A 21564-nucleotide genomic window follows, 5' to 3' on the forward strand; every position below is an offset into this window, starting at 1 on the left:
AAAGCCTCATAGTATTACCTACAACCATTTATTTCTGTAAAAGATCGTTTAAAGGAGCCCTTGAAATCCATATTTTTTGCTTCACAAAAGAAATTATCAAAAGAAATAGTCTAGGATAGGTGACCTAAAGTAAAGTACCTGTGTTTTTTCTCCCTCATTTACACTTCTGTATTCTTGGTTGACATTTTAGGGCAGTGTTGGCCAGGCTCATTAGAAAAGCAAACCTAATAAAAGATTAGTAATATTCAGTTCCCAGATATTATACATTTTGAAAGCAGTGTTAACTAGTGAATTTAATCAGTTAGTTCCAGTTGGACATATTTACCTTATTGTTTTTAAGGATGCTTCCAAAGACTGCTTCCCAGGTTCCCTTGAAAGGCATGTAGTTATTCAAGGTTAGGCTTTGCACTTCATACAACCAGATGAACACTTTGGAAAATCTTTTTAGGATTTATAAAATGTTCATATGAATAATATCTGTTGAATAGATTTTTGTGCCTTTATAATTCTTGTGGGGAGTTTTCTCATATATTAAGCACATTTAAAAACACGTCAGAAGTATATCATGAAAAGAATAGGGATCGTGATTCAATAGCTTTGTAGTGTGAGTCACACAGATCTCTGATGTCTCGGTGGCTGTATGGAGTGACACAGCTTATGAGTTAGGTTACTTCACTGTGATCTGAAGAGGAACAGACCTTCAAATGAAGTCAGTCAAATTAAATTATGTTGTAAAAAAATAAGTGGATTGTGTCTGGAGTCCTTGGTGGTATATTGTTTTATGTTAAGATGTACCTTGTTTCTCTGTTAGTGAATTATTTTGGTGATGTGGAGCCTTCACGTTACACAATTGGCCAAGTGCTTGGATACCCAAGACAGCTGGGCTCTGAAGAGGATTGAGCCAAACGTTGTAAAGTTAGTGTCTTTACTTAAAGCTAATCAGCTATACTCTCCTTACCTAGATACAAAAGGCCGTTGCAGTTGTTGTATTATACAGTTCACTCCATCCCTTTATTAGGATAAATATTTGAGAATGGGAGATAAATAAGTAAATCTTGGACCAGATGAGGAACGTACCTTAAAACCCCACCAACATTTATGTGTCAGAGAACTGAATCAACATGTAATTTCTTAAATTTAAAATAAAAGTACTTGCTGAAAAGCAAGTTAACACTAAAGACTGATTAACTCCATAAGAAGCGAATTAATACTTTTAAATGTAGATAATACGAATTTGGGTTACCTGTTTGGAATAATGACTTAAGGCCAGTGGATGTTTGTGTAAATTATGTGCTAAAACTGACCCTTATAAAATACTTGTATTAGTCAGATTAGGGTTTCCATTTATGGTCATATCAGTTTTTCCATTTGATTTTAGGAATTTGAAAATTGGCTATAAAAATGTGCTTCAGGTAAAACTTGAAGATAAGCATCAGGGGGCATGTTTTTTTGGTGACTGTTTCTGGGAAAAGTAAGTATGTGAAATGATGCAGAAAATCCATCTAGACAGTTAGGGACTTGCATTTCTTCAGAGAGGGAAGATAATATAGATAAAACTTTCTGTGAGGGTCCTCTTGCTTCATCTTCTTTGTCATAAGAAGGTGACTACTCACATTATTTGTTACTTTTACTTGAATACAAATAACTGCCTTTGCAATGACAATGTATTTTAAGATCATTTCTCAATGATTTTGAATAAAAATTTGGCTAGTTTCAAATAATGCTATAGAAACCTATGGGCAAGATTATAGTTATAATCCTGTAATACTTGGACATAATTGGAAGTTTTGATTTAATAACAGAGAAAATGTAGGATTTTAGGAAGCTTGTGTCTCCGTCTTTAACCTCTTTCCCAATTTCTACTCGGGTACTTGACCTGACTGAAATCAATGGGTTCAAAACCAAGACTGGGTCCACCTTTCTCATTGCTTGTTTTTAACCCTCAGACTTGAAACCTTTCTTTCATATTACACTCAGATTACTTCTAGTTTGCTCAATATATAGCCAATGAATTAAAAATGAGTGTTGGCATTTCTTCTTTAATGTGTTTTTTTTTTTTCTCTAAGTGATCTTTTTATTCTCACAGCTACCACAATAGACCATACCCAGATTATAACATAGACTCAGGTTACTTCCACAGCTGCTAATTGGCCTTCTCCCATAGTCATTTACATTTTGATTGGTCTAGCTTTCTTTATTCTTACTCTTGTTTAAGAACTTATATAACTACCCACTCCCTAACACAACATTTACCCATTCACATGGAATTTAAATGGGACAGAAGCTCTTAAGTTTGTCCCTGATTACTTCTTCCAGCCTTATCACCAGTCACAAACCTAATGTGAATCTTCTCCCCATTCATTTAGGGGTTCCCAAACACATCTGCTTATACTGTTTGTTGTTACTCAGAATACCCTCGCATTCTGATTCTTCACAGCTTATTCTTTGTTCAAGTTCCAACTCTAGTCCTCCTAGCTCCACCCCCCACAAAAGAAAGCCTTCCCTGACTTTCTAATCTATTGTCATTATGTCTAACTTCTGAATTTAATCCATAAATTATTTTGATTTTTCTTCCCCCATCTTTCAGTTCTGTTTGATACTTTGGAAGGACTAAATAATAATATGGACTATGGCTTTGATAATAATAGATCAATTTTAATGTGACTGACAGTAGTAAAGTACATCAAACTTCTTAACACTGTTACAAATCCAGACAAGGTGAAGAGTTGCTGCCGTCCTACACTGTGGTACTTGAGGCTCCCCCCACTCCCCGCCCCCCAACCATGCAATAATTGAGTCACTTTCCTGTGGTCTGTTATAGACAGGTCAACACAAACAGTTAAAATAGCAGCTATTTGTTGAGCACTAGAACTATGGCAATTGTCTTTTAATCATTGCTTAACAACCTTGTAAGGAAGATATTAATATCTGTTTTCCAGAGAAGGAGTCTGAGGCCCAGAGGGTTTAAGTAATTTGACTAAGGGCACATAGCTAGTAATTGATAAGAGGGGAAACTCAAAGCCATTCTCTGACTCTTAATCACTGTGCTGGGCTGCCAAGTTTTGAATAGGTGTGTACAACCTACTATTTTAGTTCCAGATAGTCAGGAATGAGGCATATTTGAGGGTCAGAGTGAGAGGCCAGGCTTACTTCTGCTACTGTGTTCTGCCTTTCTGTAGTGAAACATGAAATTCAATTTCCGGGTTTCATTCGGTACCTTTCATGAGCCCTGGGTTTCTGTTCAGCTTATGAAAGAACCGTAGTTCTTCAAGTCCATAATTAAGCTCCAAGTTTGTAGTTTTTCTTCAATATGGAAAGCCTTGCAGTTGTGACTCTTTAATTTCATCTGGGAAAGAATTATAGAGCTTTATGATTTAATGAATAGGTTTCAAGTTAAACGTTGCCTGATTCTGAATCTCTTATCAAGGTAGAGATTGTTCTAAGAACATAGACTATTAAGGACAAGGAACTGATTTCCTTCAAGTTATTTCCTATATGAAAGATTTAATTATGTATACTGAAATGATTTTTAAGAAGGAGGTGATTGTTTAAAATTAAATTACTTGGTTTTAAAGCAGCAAGATACTAATTTAGACCTAAAGGAAAATACTGCGATTTGCTTTTAACACACATAGATGACTTCTGTAAGTTTGAAATAAACTTTGTTTTAAATGGCATAAAAATAAATACAATGCACTAACTGCTAAATGAGAGCGTTCTGGGGACTTGATCACTTGAGCAACACACAGCATTGCCACTCTTGAATAGTAGGGACAGAGTTGCAGATAGACTAGATCTTTTGGCCAGTAGTGGGTTGAATGAGACTTTTAGATATCTCATCCATAAAGAATAAAGTTTAATTCCTCTTCTCGGTAGCTTTTTGTTGCTGTTATTTATTTATTTTTGCTTATTTATTTGAATTGTAGCTACAGTTAGAAAAGGTTTCCTGGGATTAGGAAGTGTAATTATATAGGCAGCAAACAAAGAGCTGTTTTAGAAATTTTACTGTCATTAGGAGGAAGTTTTAAAAGACTGGAATTCCATTGTCTGGTAAGAAGTAAGGAATATTTATTGATTCCCAAATGGAGCTGAAAAAAACCTTTCCTCTTTTAGAAAGTTGTGAATGACCCAGCGAGAGCTCTAGTAAGCTTTACTGAACCAAGCTGCTAATAGTTATTTAATGTTATTCTTCAGTGTGAAAGAATCTCCGTAGATTTTCCTTTTAATCTCTTTGAATTGCAGGCTCATAAACCTCTCTGATGAGTCCTGCCAGTGTTTTCTTAGATCCCACTGTTGAGACAATGGAGCCACAGAATTCTTTCACTTCTTGTTGTCAGACAAATCCAATAGAACACAAGGTCAGAAGGGCCTATACTTCTAAAGGTTGAAAGATTCTTTTTCAAGTAACCACATAAATTATTTGATTTTATCATTATATTGGTTGGGAATCTCTCTTTAACGATAGTGCATTGCTTTCCACATGTAAGTAAATCTGGAAGTTTTTCTTGTCTCCATATTTGCTTAAGCTTGTGAGCACAGTACAGGTTGTGCACAGACCTTAATGTTCCTAGATATCTTAGAAAAAGCTGAACCCATTCACTTCAAAAGAATTAGGAATCATGTAGTGACATTGGACTCAAGATGGAGTTCACCAAATGCCAGGCAGTGCTCTTCTTTCCAAAGGGCTGTTTTTTGGGGTTTTTTTTAAAATTACTACCATTCTGTAGCTAAGATTCCAGATTCAAATCTTGGATCTGTTTATTTAATTAAATCACTTTCTAAGTCAGTTTCTGTTTTCTCATGATTTTTAGTAGTGTCCTATTAAGGAGAACTTTAAGATAGGGTTTACATTTTCAGATGCCTATTACAGTATTATAATGAGCAAAAATATTTATAATATGTAAAACTCAAAAGAAAACGAACTTATGTCTTTTGTAGATGCAGTGCCTGATTAGTAGATAATAATCAAAGCTAATTACAGGGTTCCTGTGAGTTACTTTAAGGGCTAGGGAGGAATTAAGTTTTCTAATTACATCTACAGTGGTGGACAAGCAGAGATCATTGTTTAAAAAGAAAAAGAAGAAACATTGATTAGTTTGTGCTCCTTCCTTGTAATGGTAGTGGGGGGGCGGGGAGTTGCTGTTGCCCCATTCGCTGGACACCTGCCTCTCAACAAAAGATGGTGGTCTCCTCCCTGCCCCCCGCCCCCACCCCCCGCATTTAGATTCACCTTTTCCTTGTGAGTACCCTCTCTGCTCATCATACAGTTCTCCAGGGATCCAATTTTCCCCTGACTTAATCACCCTCAGCCTTTTTCAGAAGTTGTTAGATTATGGTCCTTTCAAAGGATACACACTTTCTTACGGAGCTCTTTACTTCGTTCCCCTGACTTTTCTTTCTTTATTTCTATTTAAAAATATAGCCATTAGAGTTTCAACACTATACCTAAACCTTTTTATTGAAGTATAGCATACATACAGAGGAATGCACCGATCCTAAGTGTACAGCCTGATGGATTTTCACAGTAAACACACCCATCTAACTAACCAGCACCCCAGCAGGCCCCTGTAACTTCTTGCAGTCACTACTCACTCTCCCACGCCCAACATCACAGGATAGTTTTGCCTGTTACATTTCACATAATGGGGAAATCATACAGTACGCAGGTATCCTCCGCTTTTCAAAAATTTGCTTTACTCCACTTCGCTTTCATGAAAGACCTACATTAGTACCTGCTTTCACTTCATGGAAAGAAATCCTAAGTGGATGTTCACCTTTATGAAAAGAGGTGAAAAGTGAAAACCGCGCTCAGCATTTGCTTTGCGGTGAGCCCCAAGAGGCCAGAGTGGCACTGCCAGCCTCTCTCCCTGGGAACTACGTTCAGCATCAAGCCACCATAGCTTTGAACTGTGTCTGTGAGCATCTGTGCTTTATCTTGAATTATTTTGTGCACCCATTATCAAGATATGTCTTGAGGTAATTTCTTCTTTGCTTTACCTATTTTGGCTTACAAAAGGTTTCATAGGAAAGCTCTACTTTCAGATAGCAGGGGAAGCCTCTGTCCGCTCTTGTGTCAGATACTGACTTTTAAAACCAGAATCCCCACAAAACTTGGACTGTGTGCATATAGTATTGAATAATCAGGTCAATATGTAGATGTTTAGATAGGCACAGAACAAGAGAATATTTTAACATACTCCTTTTAACTCTGACCTTGGGTAAAGTACTAACCATTTTTATGTTCTATTTTCTTTCCCTTTTACCATGAGATATGGTCTAAACTGATCTTTCAACTAAGAAGTAGTTAGCTACAATAAAGTTCCTGTACAGAAAGAGGAAAAAAATAATAAAAATGTAAAAGCCACTTTTTGGAGTAGGTGGAATAATAGAAAGAGTTCCACATAAAATAGTAACTAGGGAGAATAACAATAGCTTCCTAGTAGAGAAGCAGAACAATACAAACGTGACTTGCTTGGCAGTTATATTTGCCAGTTATTTCTCATTAATTATTTTAAAATAAACATGGCATAATGGATACTTATGAATGGGTTGTCTTTTTTAACAATTAATATATTACAGGTGTCCAAGATAGGTTAGATTAAGGTTTATTCATCTTGTCATACCTCTGCCTTGTCTGATTTGCTCTGATTTCAAACTTACTTAAGATATCTGTAAGATGCCCTGGAATATAGGCAACTTGATTGTAAATTATTTATACCTGTTTTTCCCCTAACCAAGCTCTATGAAGTGCCAATTACCCCCATTCTTCAATTCTAAAACAGTGTTTCATTTCTGCATTCAAGCAGATTATCTTGGTCCTTCTGCGTAAGAAATTGAAACACATGATAAAAGTCCATGAGACTTTTAGATAGAATTTTTTTTTTAATTTGGAATACTGAATAACCTATAACCAAGTAAACTTTATATAGAATGTGGAAATTAAATTGTTTTGTTCAAAAACTACCTCACATACTGATACACTTTGCATAGGCTATTCAGTGGACACACAGAGATGGAAGAACCACCGCTGACCACTTCGCAGAAGTCTTTATCTTTGGGTTTTAGAACAGTTTAATAGACTTAGTACCCAGTAAATATGAAGTGATATAATATTTGGCATACCTTAATAGAAAAGCATGGTGAGTTCAAAATATTGTATAATCTTTTCATCTATTTTAAAATTGTGTAACTCACCAATAAATTTTGAACAGGCAGTTATTAAATATAATTAAATCGCAGGCATTCACACAACGGAACAAAGGGAAGCATTCTCAGCAAGTGAACAAGAGACTAGTGAGACAGCTAAAGAAAATTTCATTGGGGTGGGGGGTGGATTTTAGTAGTTTCTTTTAAGCATTGACTTCTAGCAGAACAATACAAGCATACAGGAAGTACAGCGTGCCTTTAAAAACAAAGACAAGTGCTTCTCGTCTGTAGTTGCTTTCTTTGTCCTACAGTATACTTGCTTTAAGTAAGAGTGCATGCTAAGCAATCTACAGGTTCAATGCAATCCCTATCAAACTACCACTGGCATTTTTCACAGAACTAGAACAAAAAATTTCACAATTTGTATGGAAACACAAAAGACCCCGAATAGCCAAAGCAATCTTGAGAACGAAAAATGGAGCTGGGGGAATCAGGCTCCCTGACTTCAGACTATATTACAAAGCTTCAGTAATCAAGACAGTTTGGTACTGGCACAAAAACAGAAATATAGATCAATGGAACAGGATAGAAAGCCCAGAGATAAACCCACACACATATGGTCACCTTATCTTTGATAAAGGAGGCAAGCATATACAGTGGAGAAAAGACAGCCTCTTCAATAAGTGGTGCTGGGAAAATTGGACAGGTACATGTAAAAGTATGAAATTAGAACACTCCCTGACACCATGCACAAAAATAAACTCAAAATGGATTAAAGACCTAAGTGTAAGGGCAGACACTATCAAACTCTTAGAGGAAAACATAGGCAGAACACTCTATGACATACATCACAGCAAGATTCTTTTTGACCCAGCTCCCAGAGAAATGGAAATAAGAACACAAATAAACAAATGGGACCTAATGAAACTTAAAAGCTTTTGCACAGCAAAGGAAACCATAAACAAGACCAAAAGACAACCATCAGAATGGGAGAAAATATTTGCAAATGAAGCAACTGACAAAGGATTAATCTCCAAGATTTACAAGCAGCTCATGCAGCTCAATAACAAAAAACCCAACAACCCAATCCAAAAATGGGCAGAAGACCTAAATAGACATTTCTCCAAAGAAGATATACAGATGGCCTACAGACACATGAAAGAATGCTCAACATCATTAATCATTAGAGAAATGCAAATCAAAACTACAATGAGATATCATCTCACACCGGTCAGAATGGCCATCATCAAAAAATCTAGAAACAATAAATGCTGGAGAGGGTGTGGAGGAAAGGGAACACTCTTGCACTGTTGGTGGGAATGTAAATTGATACAGCCACTATGGAGAACAGTATGGAGGTTCCTGAAAAAACTACAAATAGAACTACCATACGACCCAGCAATCCCAATACTGGGCATATACCCTGAGAAAACCATAGTTCAAAAAGAGTCATGTACCAAAATGTTCATTGCAGCTCTATTTACAATAGCCAGGACATGGAAGCAACCTAAATGTCCATCGACAGATGAATGGATAAAGAAGATGTGGCACATATATACAATGGAATATTACTCAGCCATAAAAAGAAATGAAATGGAGGTATTTGTAATGAGGTGGATGGAGTTAGAGTCTGTCATACAGAGTGAAGTAAGTCAGAAAGAGAAAAACAAATACAGTATGCTAACACATATATACGGAATCTAAGGGAAAAAAAAAAAAAAAGGCCATGAAGAACCTAGTGGCAAGACGGGAATAAAGACACAGACCTACTAGAGAATGGACTTGAGGATATGGGGAGGGGGTGGGGTGAGATGTGACAGGGTAAGAGAGTGTCATGGACATATATACACTACCAAATGTAAAATAGATAACTAGTGGGAAGCAGCCGCATAGCACAGGGAGATCAGCTCGGTGCTTTGTGACCACCTAGAGGGGTGGGATGGGGAGGGTGGGAGGGAGGGAGATGCAAGAGGGAAGAGAAATGGGAACATATTGTATATGTATAACTGATTCACTTTGTTATAAAGCAGAAGCTAACACACCATTGTAAGGCAATTATACTTCAATAAAGATGTTAAAAAAATAAATAAAATTAAAAAAAAAAAAAAAAGAGTGCATGCTTATACTACCTAGGCCATATTCCTACTAAATTTAGGTGGCATTCCAGGTTTCTTTGGACCTTCCCTCTGTAGGGAAAACTTTGGCCCAGGAAACAGCAGTGGAACATCAACACAGAAAGGTTGTGTTGCATGGCTATTAAAATATTTTAAAATAATTATTCCTTTAAGTTACCTATTACTCTGTTGTGAGCAATTAAAAATCAGATGACTAAAAGCCCCCTTACATTTGGTTAGAGCCTTATTCTTTAAGGCACTTTTAGCCTGATCTCAATTGATTGGAAGAACACCCTTGTATTAGTTTGCTCCGTCTGCCATAACAAAATGCCGTAGACTGGGTGGTTTAAACAACAGAAATTTATTTCTCACAGTGCTGGAGGCTGAAAAGTCCAAGACTGAGGTGCAAGTTGATGAGGATCCTGGTCAGGTCTCTTTCTGGCTTGCAGAGGACCACTTTCTTGCTGTGTCTTCATATGATACTTTCCTCTGTGCATGTGAGTGGGGAGAGACCTCTCTCTTCGTCCTCTTGTAACACCATCAGTTCTATCAGATTAGGACCCCACTCTTATGACCTCATTTAACCTTAATTACCTCCTAAAAGGCTTATTTCCAAATAAAGTATGTTGGGAGTTAGGGCTTCAACATAAGAATTTGGGAGGGGGGACATAATTCAGTCCAGAGTGACCCTTCTAAAATAGATAAGAGATAATTTGATATACATAAGGTTACAAAGCTAGTAAAATATTATAACTGAGGTTCAAATATAGTTAGTTTTTTACCTGACTCCACAGTCTTTCTTAGTCACAAATATAGTTTATCTGACAGAAAATTTCCCCCTACAAAAGAGTTCATTAGTTGATCACAAAGAATCATCAAGATCAACTTCATGGTTTTGCTTGTTGCATGCTTGTGAAAAATGGGATAGATTTTGACTGTTTATGAGATGTTCTGGATTTTTTTAGTCAGCTGAAGTCAGATAGCTTTAAAACTGCTATCAAAAGTAGTAAGCTAAGTTTTTAAATAATTAGAATTGTAGTGACCAGGCTGAACTTGCCTTCTTAGCATTCTTCATGGTTATGATTTAAGTATCAAAATTAAGTGTCTCATTCTGTATTTTACAGAAGATGATCTAAGAAATATGGGACCAGTTGATGCTCGAGTGTATCTTGAAGAAATGTCTTGGAATGAAGGTTGGAATTATTTTTTTCTCTTGATTACAATCAGGAAAAATATTAGGGACCTCCTATAAGAAAAAAACCTTCATAGGATGCTTGGAAATAACAGCTTGGCTTTCTATATATATGCGGGTGTTTTTGTTTGGAATATTTTGTTTCATTCTAAACTCCAATTATTGATGTCCACTTATGTGACTTATCTCCAGTTATTTTTCTGTCCTAATTAGATGTTAGGTACTTAAGATTTCATATGGTTTTCTTTTTTAAACTACTTTGATTTTTTGTTTACTCTCCATCTGTGTAATAGGGAATATAAAGTCAAAGGAGATCATTTTTTCCATCCTATGTTGACACTTGAGATGAATTCCTATTAGAATATATGTTTATTTTTGTTTCTTTATATGGAATGATAAATTGTCAGAGCAGGGATTTTAATGTTATACATGTTATACTCTTCTACTTGGAGCTTGATGTTTAGCCTCCTTTTTTGATTGTGTCTTAAGTGGAAAAGAAAAATCTGTCACTCCCTTTTACCTACCATGAAGTCATATCTTTTTCCCCTTTCCTGTTAATAGAATTTAAAAACTTAAATCTAACTTAATTTTCCATTCTTCAGATTAGTTCTGTGAATTGCTCTGGTTAGGTTTTATTAAGTTCCTTTTTTTAAAATGGAAGCCATGAATACCACAATTCCATGTTTCTCTGGGCAAATGAAGAAATCTTACTGTTTTCTAGAATTTTTATGTACTCTTAGTCCTATAACTTTATTATTCAGCCTGGGGTACAGATTTCCTGGGGGTTTATAAAAATGTATTAGTAAGTGTGGATAAGTAGAAGATAAACAGCCTGTCCTTTCCGAAACCAAGTTTACTGGAATATTTTTTAATGGCAAATTCTTAGCTTAGTGCTCTTAGGAAGTTGGGTCACAAAGCTATATTGACTTAGAAGGGGAATCATGTTTTTGCCTATGAGCCACTCTGCTCCTAAACTGCCAAATGAAATCCTGGAGTAGAAATTCTTATTTGCAGTGAATGATTGGAAAACTTGAGATTTTGTGTAACTGGGGCTCCCGGGGTTCATGATAGTTTCATCAGAGTAAACAGGAAGAGCTACTGCTGTGAAAATAGAATACACTAGTGACACTGATTTCACTGCTACTTTGTGAACGGGATAGATTAGAACATGTCGTTTATCAGGGAGACTTGCCCAGCTAAATAATATTTTTTGAAAATACAGTATTGCCAGCTTATCAACCAGTATATGTGTGTGTGTGTCCATCTCTTATTGGACAAATTAGTTCTTCTTGTTGTAGTTGATATGACTAATATGTTTTGTTTACTAATAATTCCTGATAATATTAAAATAGTGAAAACTGGTTTTTGTAATTTTTACTTTTTTTAGTAAAATTTTAAAAATATAATCATTTTAAGATTTTATTTTAAATTAAGACTGTGGATTAGTGTGGTTCAAGCATCTGCTCAGTCAGCAAATATATGGGCTTTTTGATAACAAGTGAAAATGCCAAGACATTGAAAGATATATACAACATGAAGTCAAGAATTATCATAAATGTTATTGTCCTTGGTACTCCCTAAAGTAAACTTGACAGTGAAGAAGATAAGCATCCCGGCTACAGCCAATGAATCGGTTATAAGCAGCTACAGTTAATCTTAAAAGTATAGGATGTTCTTAGATACTTATTTAAATTAAGGGTTTTTTATCACTGTAAAGATAGAAATAGTCCTTATCCTCATGAGAGAAAATAGTGAGCAACAGCTACATGAAGCTATTATTTTTGCAGGAATATTTAAAAACTGGTCATGTGAGTTTTGCAGTTGAATTTGCAATTCGGAATTGTTCTGTGCGATTGCAAAGAGCAGCCTTGGCAGATGAAAGTACATAAAAAGTGTGGTCAACTGGACTAGCAAAAGCATTTGATGATTCCTTCATGGGCGTTTTCAGAATAACCTTGGAAGGTGAAGATCCAGAATAGGAGAAAAGTGGATGAAATCCTACATGATAAACATAGCCAAATTATCAGCTTCTGGGTCCAGGAACAGTAGGAAATGATGCATTTTATTATGCTTAAAAGGCATACCTGAAGAGCTATTGAGAGATTGAAGTTAGCCACTCCCATTACAGTTAGTTAGTCTGTTATACAGCTTGGTTGTTTTGTCTTCATTCAGTGTATTTAAAATTATGATTTCTGTGAAGATATCACTTTAAGTGATAGAATAATTTAAGAAGACATTTAAAAAGATGTGAGTTTTAGTGAGCATTAACATTTGGAATCATCTATGACAAAACTCCACAGTAGCCCATGGTGGCCTCTGCATCATTTACCAAGCACATGTCACCTCAAATTGTTTCTCAGTGTTCACTGAGGTGGTGAAAAAACAAGAGGGAGATTTAGTTCAAGAAAACCAATGGTTAGAATATGTACATTTTTAGACAATTTAATAATAAAATAGTTCACTTTGAAATCATGCTCTATTACACATATATGTTGGCTCAGACAGGGAAGATGTTAGTGTTTTAAAATTCAAGATGAAATTATTTTTCTTTATAGAGAAAAAAGACATTGTGGTGAAAAATGAAAAGCAGGATTGTGAATTAATGTTTTCCTTACTGATAAAAGAAACATGTAAAGCTGGCTTATTTAACTGCTTGTTTTTCCAAGACCAAAGTTGATTAGAGAACAAATCCAAGGCAGTTGAATTTTTTTTTTTCTTTTCTTTTCTCTTCTTTTCATGCCATATGATGAGATCTAAGTGTTAAAAAATGAAGTTTGAGAATTGAATGAAGATATTTGATTGTAAGAAATCATATCTTTAGAGATTTAGTTCATTTATCTCTAATTTTTTAATGACAGTAGTAAAATAATGAGATCAGTAATTATTTTTCTTTGACAGTCACTCCTCAGTGACAGTAAAATGGAATAACCAGTGGATCAGAGATTCTTTCAGCTAAAAGACAAAGTATTTCAACTTCCTAGGAAGATGAAACTTATAAAATTTCCCCCATTTGTAGGCAGAACATTGCACCATATTGCCTCCTTTGGGCATCTCACTTCAGTGATTGTCCTTTTGGTTCCTAAGTCATTTGTAAACACCAAACAGGTACACACACATAGCCCCCACAGAAAGGACACCATAGTATATGTCTATACATTTAAGTCAGGATTCTTGAGATAGTGTGATACCAGAACAGATAGGATTCAAATGCTGAACCTGATAAACAGTCAAGTCAGCAGTTTTCGCTGAAAGGATATACTGCTGGCAAAGGCATGCTCCTTAACAATCAGACAGGTAGGGCTGTTTCTCTTCTTCCTTCACAGTAATATTTTAGACAACCACATTGTTCAGAAGAATGTAAAATTTACATGAATCTTAAGAAAACAGAAGACTTCAAATAAATTTCATTGGTCACTTCTGAGCATCTGCTCTCCCCTACAGGATCTCTGGTCTATTGTTTCATACCCTCAATACATTTCCTCCACAGATAAAGATTTTTTAGTAGATAATTTTTTAGAAACACTGCCCCTATACGAGAAATCTTTTCAAGTTCTCATTTAAATATATTTTATATTGACTGATCTTTTTTCTTTATTCTTTTGCAGTTTTTCTGTGGTATATCTGCATTTTTTTAAAAGGCATTAACGAAGTAGTTACATGTAAGCATTTTGTTTTCTTTGCAGATGATCATTCTTTTTCTCTGAGTTGTCGATGTGGTGGAAAATACAGTGTTTCCAAGGTTGAAGCAGAAGAAGTGACGCTGATTTCTTGTGATACGTGTTCACTAGTTATAGAACTCCTTCATTATCGCTGAGATTGTTCACTAAGTGGAATTCTTTAGTGTATTCAGACACATGGAGGAAAATCTACTCCACCTTTGTCCATTCAAGCAAACATATAAAGCTGATTTAAAAAAAAGGATTCTTTTTTGTCAGCTCTATTATTTGCAGAGAAAATATAAGACTGTCAGTCAAAGTCCACCTAGATTAATAGAAAATTAATTTCATTATTCATATGTATTTACATTTTATATTTACAGATCGCTAAGAAAGGGGGCTTGAAATAAAAGTTATATTTAGTGAATTCCCGTCTGAGAAGTTTATTATTGGTGCATTTTCTCCTTGGTACAAAATATAAGAATTTTCCTTTCTTCATATAAGTGTGTCTCATCTTTTAATGGGTCACAGTATCATCATATTCCTTTATAGTTGTTGCTAAGTTTTTGAAGTAACATATTCCTAGCTGCTAAAGTTATAGGCCTTTTGTACAACTATTTCAAATCTCAGGTCATTAGAATTAAGTTAGAATCTTCGTGAATAACATGTGAGCCTAGCTCTCCCATGATGAAGGCTGGATATGGATATTCATGAGTTATTTCAAAGTTAAAAAAGTGAAATGGCAACCGGAGAAAGAAGGAGAGGCTTGGAGTCAGAAAACCATGGCCACTGCGTTGCTGGTATGATGAAATGGACTTTTTTAATGTGTTTGTTATTATTGATTATAGTAAAGCTTTTATTTTTCTATATATTTAATATTCTATGGACCGTATGAGTCAGAACTCATTTAAAAAATTTTAAGGAATCCTTTATGGGATCACTGAAACATTCTTTCTTAATTTCAAATGAGTAATCCAAGCATGTGACTTAGCAGCTTTTTATTAGGTCAAACTCTTGGTTTATTGTTGGTTTGGACTTACTTATAAGACTAGTTAGTACTCTGCCTTGCAAATGTAGCTAAAGTATGAGGCATATTCAAGAGGAGTAAATTACTTTCCTTATACCTATACAACCAAAAATTTAAAAGTGAGGTTGTTCCAGGTTTTCCCTAAAAATATTTTCATATCAAAATTTAGATGACTTATTTTGGATTACATTTTTATCCATATATTTTGAACAAATATAGCTTGCAGAGTTTGTGTTGCTTATTCTTTACATTTAACAATTAAAAGTAACTAAAACTGAATAGCAAATAGTTTATTAGTAAGTAACATGGTTTCAGTGACAATAATAAATTCACTTTAACAGAAGACAATAATCAAATCAAAAGAATAAATGCTTGCTAATCATCAGAAAATCTGTGGCCATTAGGGCTGTCACGTAGAAATCCAAAATCATTCAGAGGCCAAATCTGTAAAATCCAAATGTGATTGAAGACAATTAGTAAAGTGATATTATAGCATCATCATATTCCCTTCTTTTTTTCATTCATCCCTTTCTCTATGCCGTATAATTAAATACTTTCTCCTTATTCTTCAATCAAGAACAAGTTTTCTACTTCAAAATAAGACTGTAGAAAGTAAACCTGTATGTGTATGTATGTACTTAACCCTCTAAAGTTTGGAACATTCAAACATTATACTAGAAAATAATATGTGTGTAGTGTGTATATGTTTGTTTTTTCTTTCACTATCGTCAAAGTTAACTGTAAACCTAAGTACTTGAATGTAACATCTGCTTAAGTGTAAAAAATCCTGTAAATTATCCAACAGCCCCGAATACTTATGTCTGTTTTTCTCCTGACTGCTTGTGGCAAGAAGGAAAAGCCAGTGAAAACAATAATCTTTACTATTACATTTACGACAACCATGATAAGTGCATTACTCACTATACTTAACTGGGATATCCCTGCATTCCAGCTAGTTGCTAGATTGCTCTTCTGCAAATGCATATTAATATATGCCCTGGGTATGAATATGGTTGGAAAAGTTGTACGAGAGAAAATTAAATTTTTGGAGAGTCAAATTAAAAGCTTCTTATGCTACAACTAATCTGAACTTTATTTTTCAAACAAAAATTATTCTCAATTACCTGTCATAATGGGGGAGTGGTAATGTTTATAGCTATGAAGGCCAACATGTTCATAAAGTGTAGTCATTGCAACAGTTTTATGTCCACTGACAGCCTAAAGATTTCAGTTCTTCTGAAAGAAACTTTTTTTTTTTGGGGGGGGGGGGGGTTTGTTTTTTTTTCACAGCTCAGAGAAGAAAGCCTGCATTTTAAGCAGAAAACAGTAGTACCTTAAAGAAGATACGTCCTCTTATTAGTCCATATGGAACAGGTCCATAGTACCTGGAATCTGTAGAATTCTGTAGATTATCACCTTCTAACCACACATGACCCACTGGCACCTAGAATTATAGAAGAAAGCAGCCCCTTTAAAAAAGAAAAACAAATCTGGGTACTATAAATAAAAAATCATGTCTTTTGGAGGTAGGGAGAAATGTCCTAAAGTTCTCTTTTATAAAATACATTCAAACCCTATAATTTGCATTTTTGCTGTTATTTCTTGCATAATAAAATAACTTTTACTAAATATTAATAAGTAGTATTAATATTTCAACTTTTAAAAAGACCTATCTTTTTTGCCATATGGTTCCCAAACATTAATTTGTTATGCAAACCCCAAACTGAGGTTATAAGAGATCAAAACAGTGTGACAGGGTCATTAATTTAATAGACTTCAAAAGAGGTCATTAGGATGCTGACTGAAAATGTGCCCTCCTGTCTCAGTAACAGCATAAGCAGGGCAGCCACTCACTCAGCAACATCCTGGGGCCAATACCAAGGCCAGACCTATTAGAATGCTCATGATGAACTAAATGGTAATTGATTGTGACATCAATTACAAATAATCTCATCATTTTATTGGAGTGGGCTTGTCAGAATTCTAATTAAGATCCTTGTTCTGCCTTTGTACAGGCCATATCTTCAATGCATTATACTTCAATAATGACCATCAAGAACTAGAAGGACCTATTATAAAATCATCAGTTGTAAAATTAATGATGGTGACCTTCTACTAAATGAAAAGATCCCATCTTCTATATGTCCTGTGTATTAACTGGGATATAACATAAATTTAAATTTTTACTCAGTGACAATCATAAGTATATTTAGAACAGAACACATTACTTAAAAAAATGCCCACTGTGATATGAGATATTTGCCCGTTAATATCTGTTCAATATAAACTTTAAAAATTACTCTTCAGTAACAGTCTTCAATTCAAAATTGCATTTTAAAAAGTTTCTTTTTCATAGCTTTTGTTACCCAAGAAAGTTGAATTACTGACCAGACCAAAATGATCTATGGAAAGGAATTAATTTTCACTATTCTTTTGACTGATTATTACTTGGGAACCTTATATGAAGAAAAATATTCATATTAGGTTTAATAAGAAATGACCAATTTTTTTAAATGTCACAAAATGTTTAAAAACGACTACCTTTTAGAGCAGTTTTAGGTTAACAGCACAACTGAGAGGAAGGTGCAGAGATCCCCCATATACCTCCTGCCCCCACTCATGCACGGCCTCCCCATTACATCCCCACTAGCGTGGCATGTCTGTTACACTGACATCATCATCACCTCAAGTCCCATGGTTGACCTTAGGGTTCACTCTTGGTGGCGTACATTCTATATATTTGGACAAATGTATGACATGTATCCACATCACAGTACCATACACAGTATTTTCACTGCCCCCCAAATCCTCTGTGATCTGCCTATGCATTCCCCGCCCCCCCCCCATCACCCCTGAATTACCTTTTGGAAAAATAAATTTATACAAGCATGTAAAATTTGAATTACACTTTATTTAGAGATGATATAATTTTGGAATATATAATTTTGGAATGTCTTATATCATGTAGAAATATTAGCCAAAAATGAATCAAGTTAATTATTTTCATTTAGATATACTTAAATGTGAAATCTATTTGTAGAGAAAGGATAAAAGTTTTTTGAAAGAATATCAGATATTGTAAGATCATTAACTTCTACTAGTGGAACTAGTTATAGGTTCTAGGGCCAATAGCAAGGTTCATTCCTACCTATATAATAAGTAGATTTATATGTAGTGAAGCTTAAGGCTGCTCAAATAGAAAAATGAGTATATCTCAGGTTACAGATGAAAAGAAGAACAAAATAGTGTATTTGGAAAAGCTAAAATAAGTCATTAAATACATTCTGAAGTACTGCCTTGGGAGAAACTACAATGTGAACATCTTTGTTGTCTAAATTTCCATAGTTTTTCCTTAATATGTGTTTGTTCCTGAGTTCTAAGAATAGGTAACATATACGAATAGTTAAATACAATTATAAAGTTAGGGACACCAATATAAGCAAAGGAGAACAAAATTCAAAAAACTAATAAAGATACTAACAATCCAGGAAGATCTTTTTTTGCCCATCCGATTGATCCAATATACATTTCCTTTCTCCATGAAGCTTTTCCCAATGTTGCCTGCACATACCAAATACCCTGGATTGTTTAAAACAAAGTCTGCCCTACATGGGGCTCTGGATCATAACATCCTCTTACATGCTTGGCTTTTGTGTATGTCTGCTATTTTATGACTGAAAAAGCCAACAGACAATAATCATGTCATGATCTTAAATCTTTACAACACCTAAACCAAAGTTGGAACTCAAATATTTGTTGGTGATTAGTATTAATTAGTTAAGTAGAAATTCTTGTAAAGCACAATCACTTTTGTGGCAGTTATGACCTAAGTTTCTTCCAAATTCAAATACAGTGATGAAGTATTATCTCTGGTATAGTAAAGTTAACAAGAACAGAAAGGAATCTGCTAAGAGAGACCCAGAACATACCACCAGAAACCTTTGGAGGAGTGTGACCCAGGCTGTTCACACCTAGTCCTTGACTGCAAGGGGTGGAACAAAAGGGAGGAATAGTAACACAAACTAGTGTTTATACATACTTTTCTGGTCATACTAATTTAAACAAACAAACACACATTTGATCCTTAAAACAACCTGTGAAGTACAGTTGCTGACATTTAATAGAAGTAGGTTCAAATATGGAACATACTACCTCTTACCTGAAGCCCATATATGCTAATACCCATGCATCCATTCATAGCAAAGGAATAACCTTTACATCTTAAGACTTCAGTGTTTGATATAAAGTACAGAAACAAGGAAATAACCTCATCACTGATGGTACCTTTAATAAGAGCTTCTCTATAAATGGGAAAACCTCTGAGTGTGAGTCTTAAAATCAGAGCAGTCACCTTTGCTGATCTACCTCTCGTATCACTTATTTTCCCAGTAAAAAATTCATTATGTTTGCAATTACTCCACTTTTGAAACACGTACTTATTTTTGATGTGGGGTAAGGGTGTACACTTTAAAATCAATTTTAGAGGTATACTTCACAGTAAAATGTGCTCATTTTGTTTTGACACTAGTTTTGAAAAATGTGCATTCCTGTGTAACCACCAACCACAATCAAGATGTAGAACATTGCTACTGTGCCAGAAAGCTCCCTCCTTTTTCAGTCCACCTCCCACCCCTACACCTCGTCCCAGGCAACTAGTGATCTGTTTCCTGTTTACTAGAGACTACTTTTACTAAAGTTCATATAAGTGAGATTGCACAGTACATACTATTTTGTGTCAGGCTTTTGTTCAGCAGTTTTTAAACGATTAATACATGTTGCATGTATCAGTCATTCATTCCTTTTTACTGCTGAGTATATCCCATTGTAAATCACTGTTTCTTTCCATGAACCTGTTGATGGATATTTGTGTTGTCTGCAATTTTGGGCTGTTACAAATAAAGCACTATGAACGTTCATGTATAAGTCTGTTTCTTTTCAGTAAATATGTAGGGGTAGAATTTCTGGGTCATAAGTGTACGCTTAATCTTAAACTTTTCCAAAGTAATTATACCATTTTACACTCCCAACAGCAATGTATGAGTGTTTCTGTTGCTTCACAACCTTGGTATTTTCAATTAAAAAAATTTTTGCCATTCTAGTAGGCTATTGGTGTCACACTGTGGTTTTCATTTGCATTTCTCTGATAAGTATTTTTTCTTGTACCTATTAAGTGTATCTTTTGCGAAATGTCTATTAAAATATTTTGCCCATTTTTAAAATGGATTATTCTTCGTACTCATTTTAAGAGCCCTTTATGTATCTTGAGTACAAGTCCTTCGACAGGTATTGCAAATACTTCTTCCCAGTCTGGGATCTTTTCTTTTGCAATTTTTAATCTGCTGTAAAGACCATATAATATATTTTTAGGCTCTAGAAATTTCACTTGGTTCTTTTTTACATTTACCATTTCTCCCTCATTATGTTCATCCTCTAGATCCTTGAAAATATTTATAATTGGTGTTTTAGAGCACATGACTATTAATTCCATTATCTCTCAATTTCTGGATCTATTTTTCTTCTAGTTGTGGGTTACATTTTCCTACTTCTTCACATATCTAATAATTTGTTATTGAGCTGAACATTCATTTGTTGAGTGGATTTTGTTCTCTTTTTAGAGAGCGTTGAATGTTGAGGAGGTCTGTTTGGTTTTTGGAAGGCGGTTAAGTTAGCTGTGGGTCAGCTTATTCCTGTCAAGCCTTGTTTTTAAGCTTAAGTTGGGTCTCTCACACTGTACTCTAATGGCTAGTCTAGCCCACTCCTAAGGCATGATATTCCAGGGTCTCTACGGAATGCTCTAAATATTTAATGAGATCTGTCCACTGTGGCTGGTCAGAACTCATATGACTCTCAGCCCTGTGCGAGCTCTGGGAATTGCTTGGCTGCTGCCAATAGCTGTTTGGTGCTCAGTCTCTAAATTTCACCATAAGCAGGCACAGTTTAGTGTTCAGCCCCAAAACCAAGAGAATACATAGATTTCTGGAGATCATTCTGTAGCTCTTTTCTCCCTGGTGCTTTGATGCATAAATTCCAACCACTTAAACTTCCCTGTACCCTAATCTCTGTCTCTTCAACTCAGCAAGACCACTGTCCTTTGTTTGAATTTTCCTCCTCGCACCTTCTGGAAACTGCTTTAAGGCAGAAATTAGGGAAAGTATAAGGCTTGCCTTGTTTGTTTCCCTTCTCTCGGGAATCTCTTGTACTGCCTGCTGCGCATTGTCTGAAAACTGTTTCACATAGTTTGTCCAGTTTTCTAGTTCTTTATGGCAGGAGGGCAAGTTCAGCCCCAGTTACTCCATAATTGCCAGATGTTCAAAGTATCTAATATTTAAAGTCTTATTTATTTTTTTAGCATACCTCATAACAATATGAAGAAAATCCTTTCGGTGAGAACTAAAGTTCTTGATGTAAGTAAAGTGTGCCTTTGGCATC

General features: G+C 35.1%; 2 protein-coding genes across 4 annotated transcripts in view; one reads left to right on the forward strand and one right to left on the reverse strand.

Annotated features, from left to right (window-relative positions):
• The window catches only part of DNAJC24 (DnaJ heat shock protein family (Hsp40) member C24), a 63418-nt gene extending 48084 nt beyond the window's left edge, over positions 1-15334 (forward strand). Inside the window, exons 4-6 of one of the 3 annotated variants that reach the window (XR_011075390.1) lie at positions 9635-9757; positions 10385-10453; positions 14136-14211. Coding sequence is in view for 2 of the 3 variants with exons in the window: in XM_068555104.1 (XP_068411205.1) it covers positions 10385-10453; positions 14136-14266 (200 nt within the window). In the remaining variant the exon portion in view is untranslated. Of the gene's footprint in view, positions 1-9634; positions 9758-10384; positions 10454-14135 lie in introns of all 3 variants that reach the window. The other 2 variants (XM_068555104.1, XM_068555105.1) reach the window with 2 other exon arrangements.
• Positions 15335-15410: 76 nt separating this feature from the next.
• The window catches only part of IMMP1L (inner mitochondrial membrane peptidase subunit 1), an 81997-nt gene continuing 75843 nt past the window's right edge, over positions 15411-21564 (reverse strand). Inside the window, exons 6-7 of the mRNA XM_068555103.1 lie at positions 16469-16579; positions 15411-15579 (exon numbers count right to left, since the gene is read on the reverse strand). Of these exons, the coding sequence (XP_068411204.1) occupies positions 15511-15579; positions 16469-16579 (180 nt within the window). The 3' untranslated portion in view covers positions 15411-15510. The remainder of the gene's footprint in view (positions 15580-16468; positions 16580-21564) is intronic.

The sequence above is a fragment of the Eschrichtius robustus genome, chromosome 11 (assembly GCF_028021215.1).
Source record: "Eschrichtius robustus isolate mEscRob2 chromosome 11, mEscRob2.pri, whole genome shotgun sequence".
NCBI lineage: Eukaryota > Metazoa > Chordata > Mammalia > Artiodactyla > Eschrichtiidae > Eschrichtius > Eschrichtius robustus.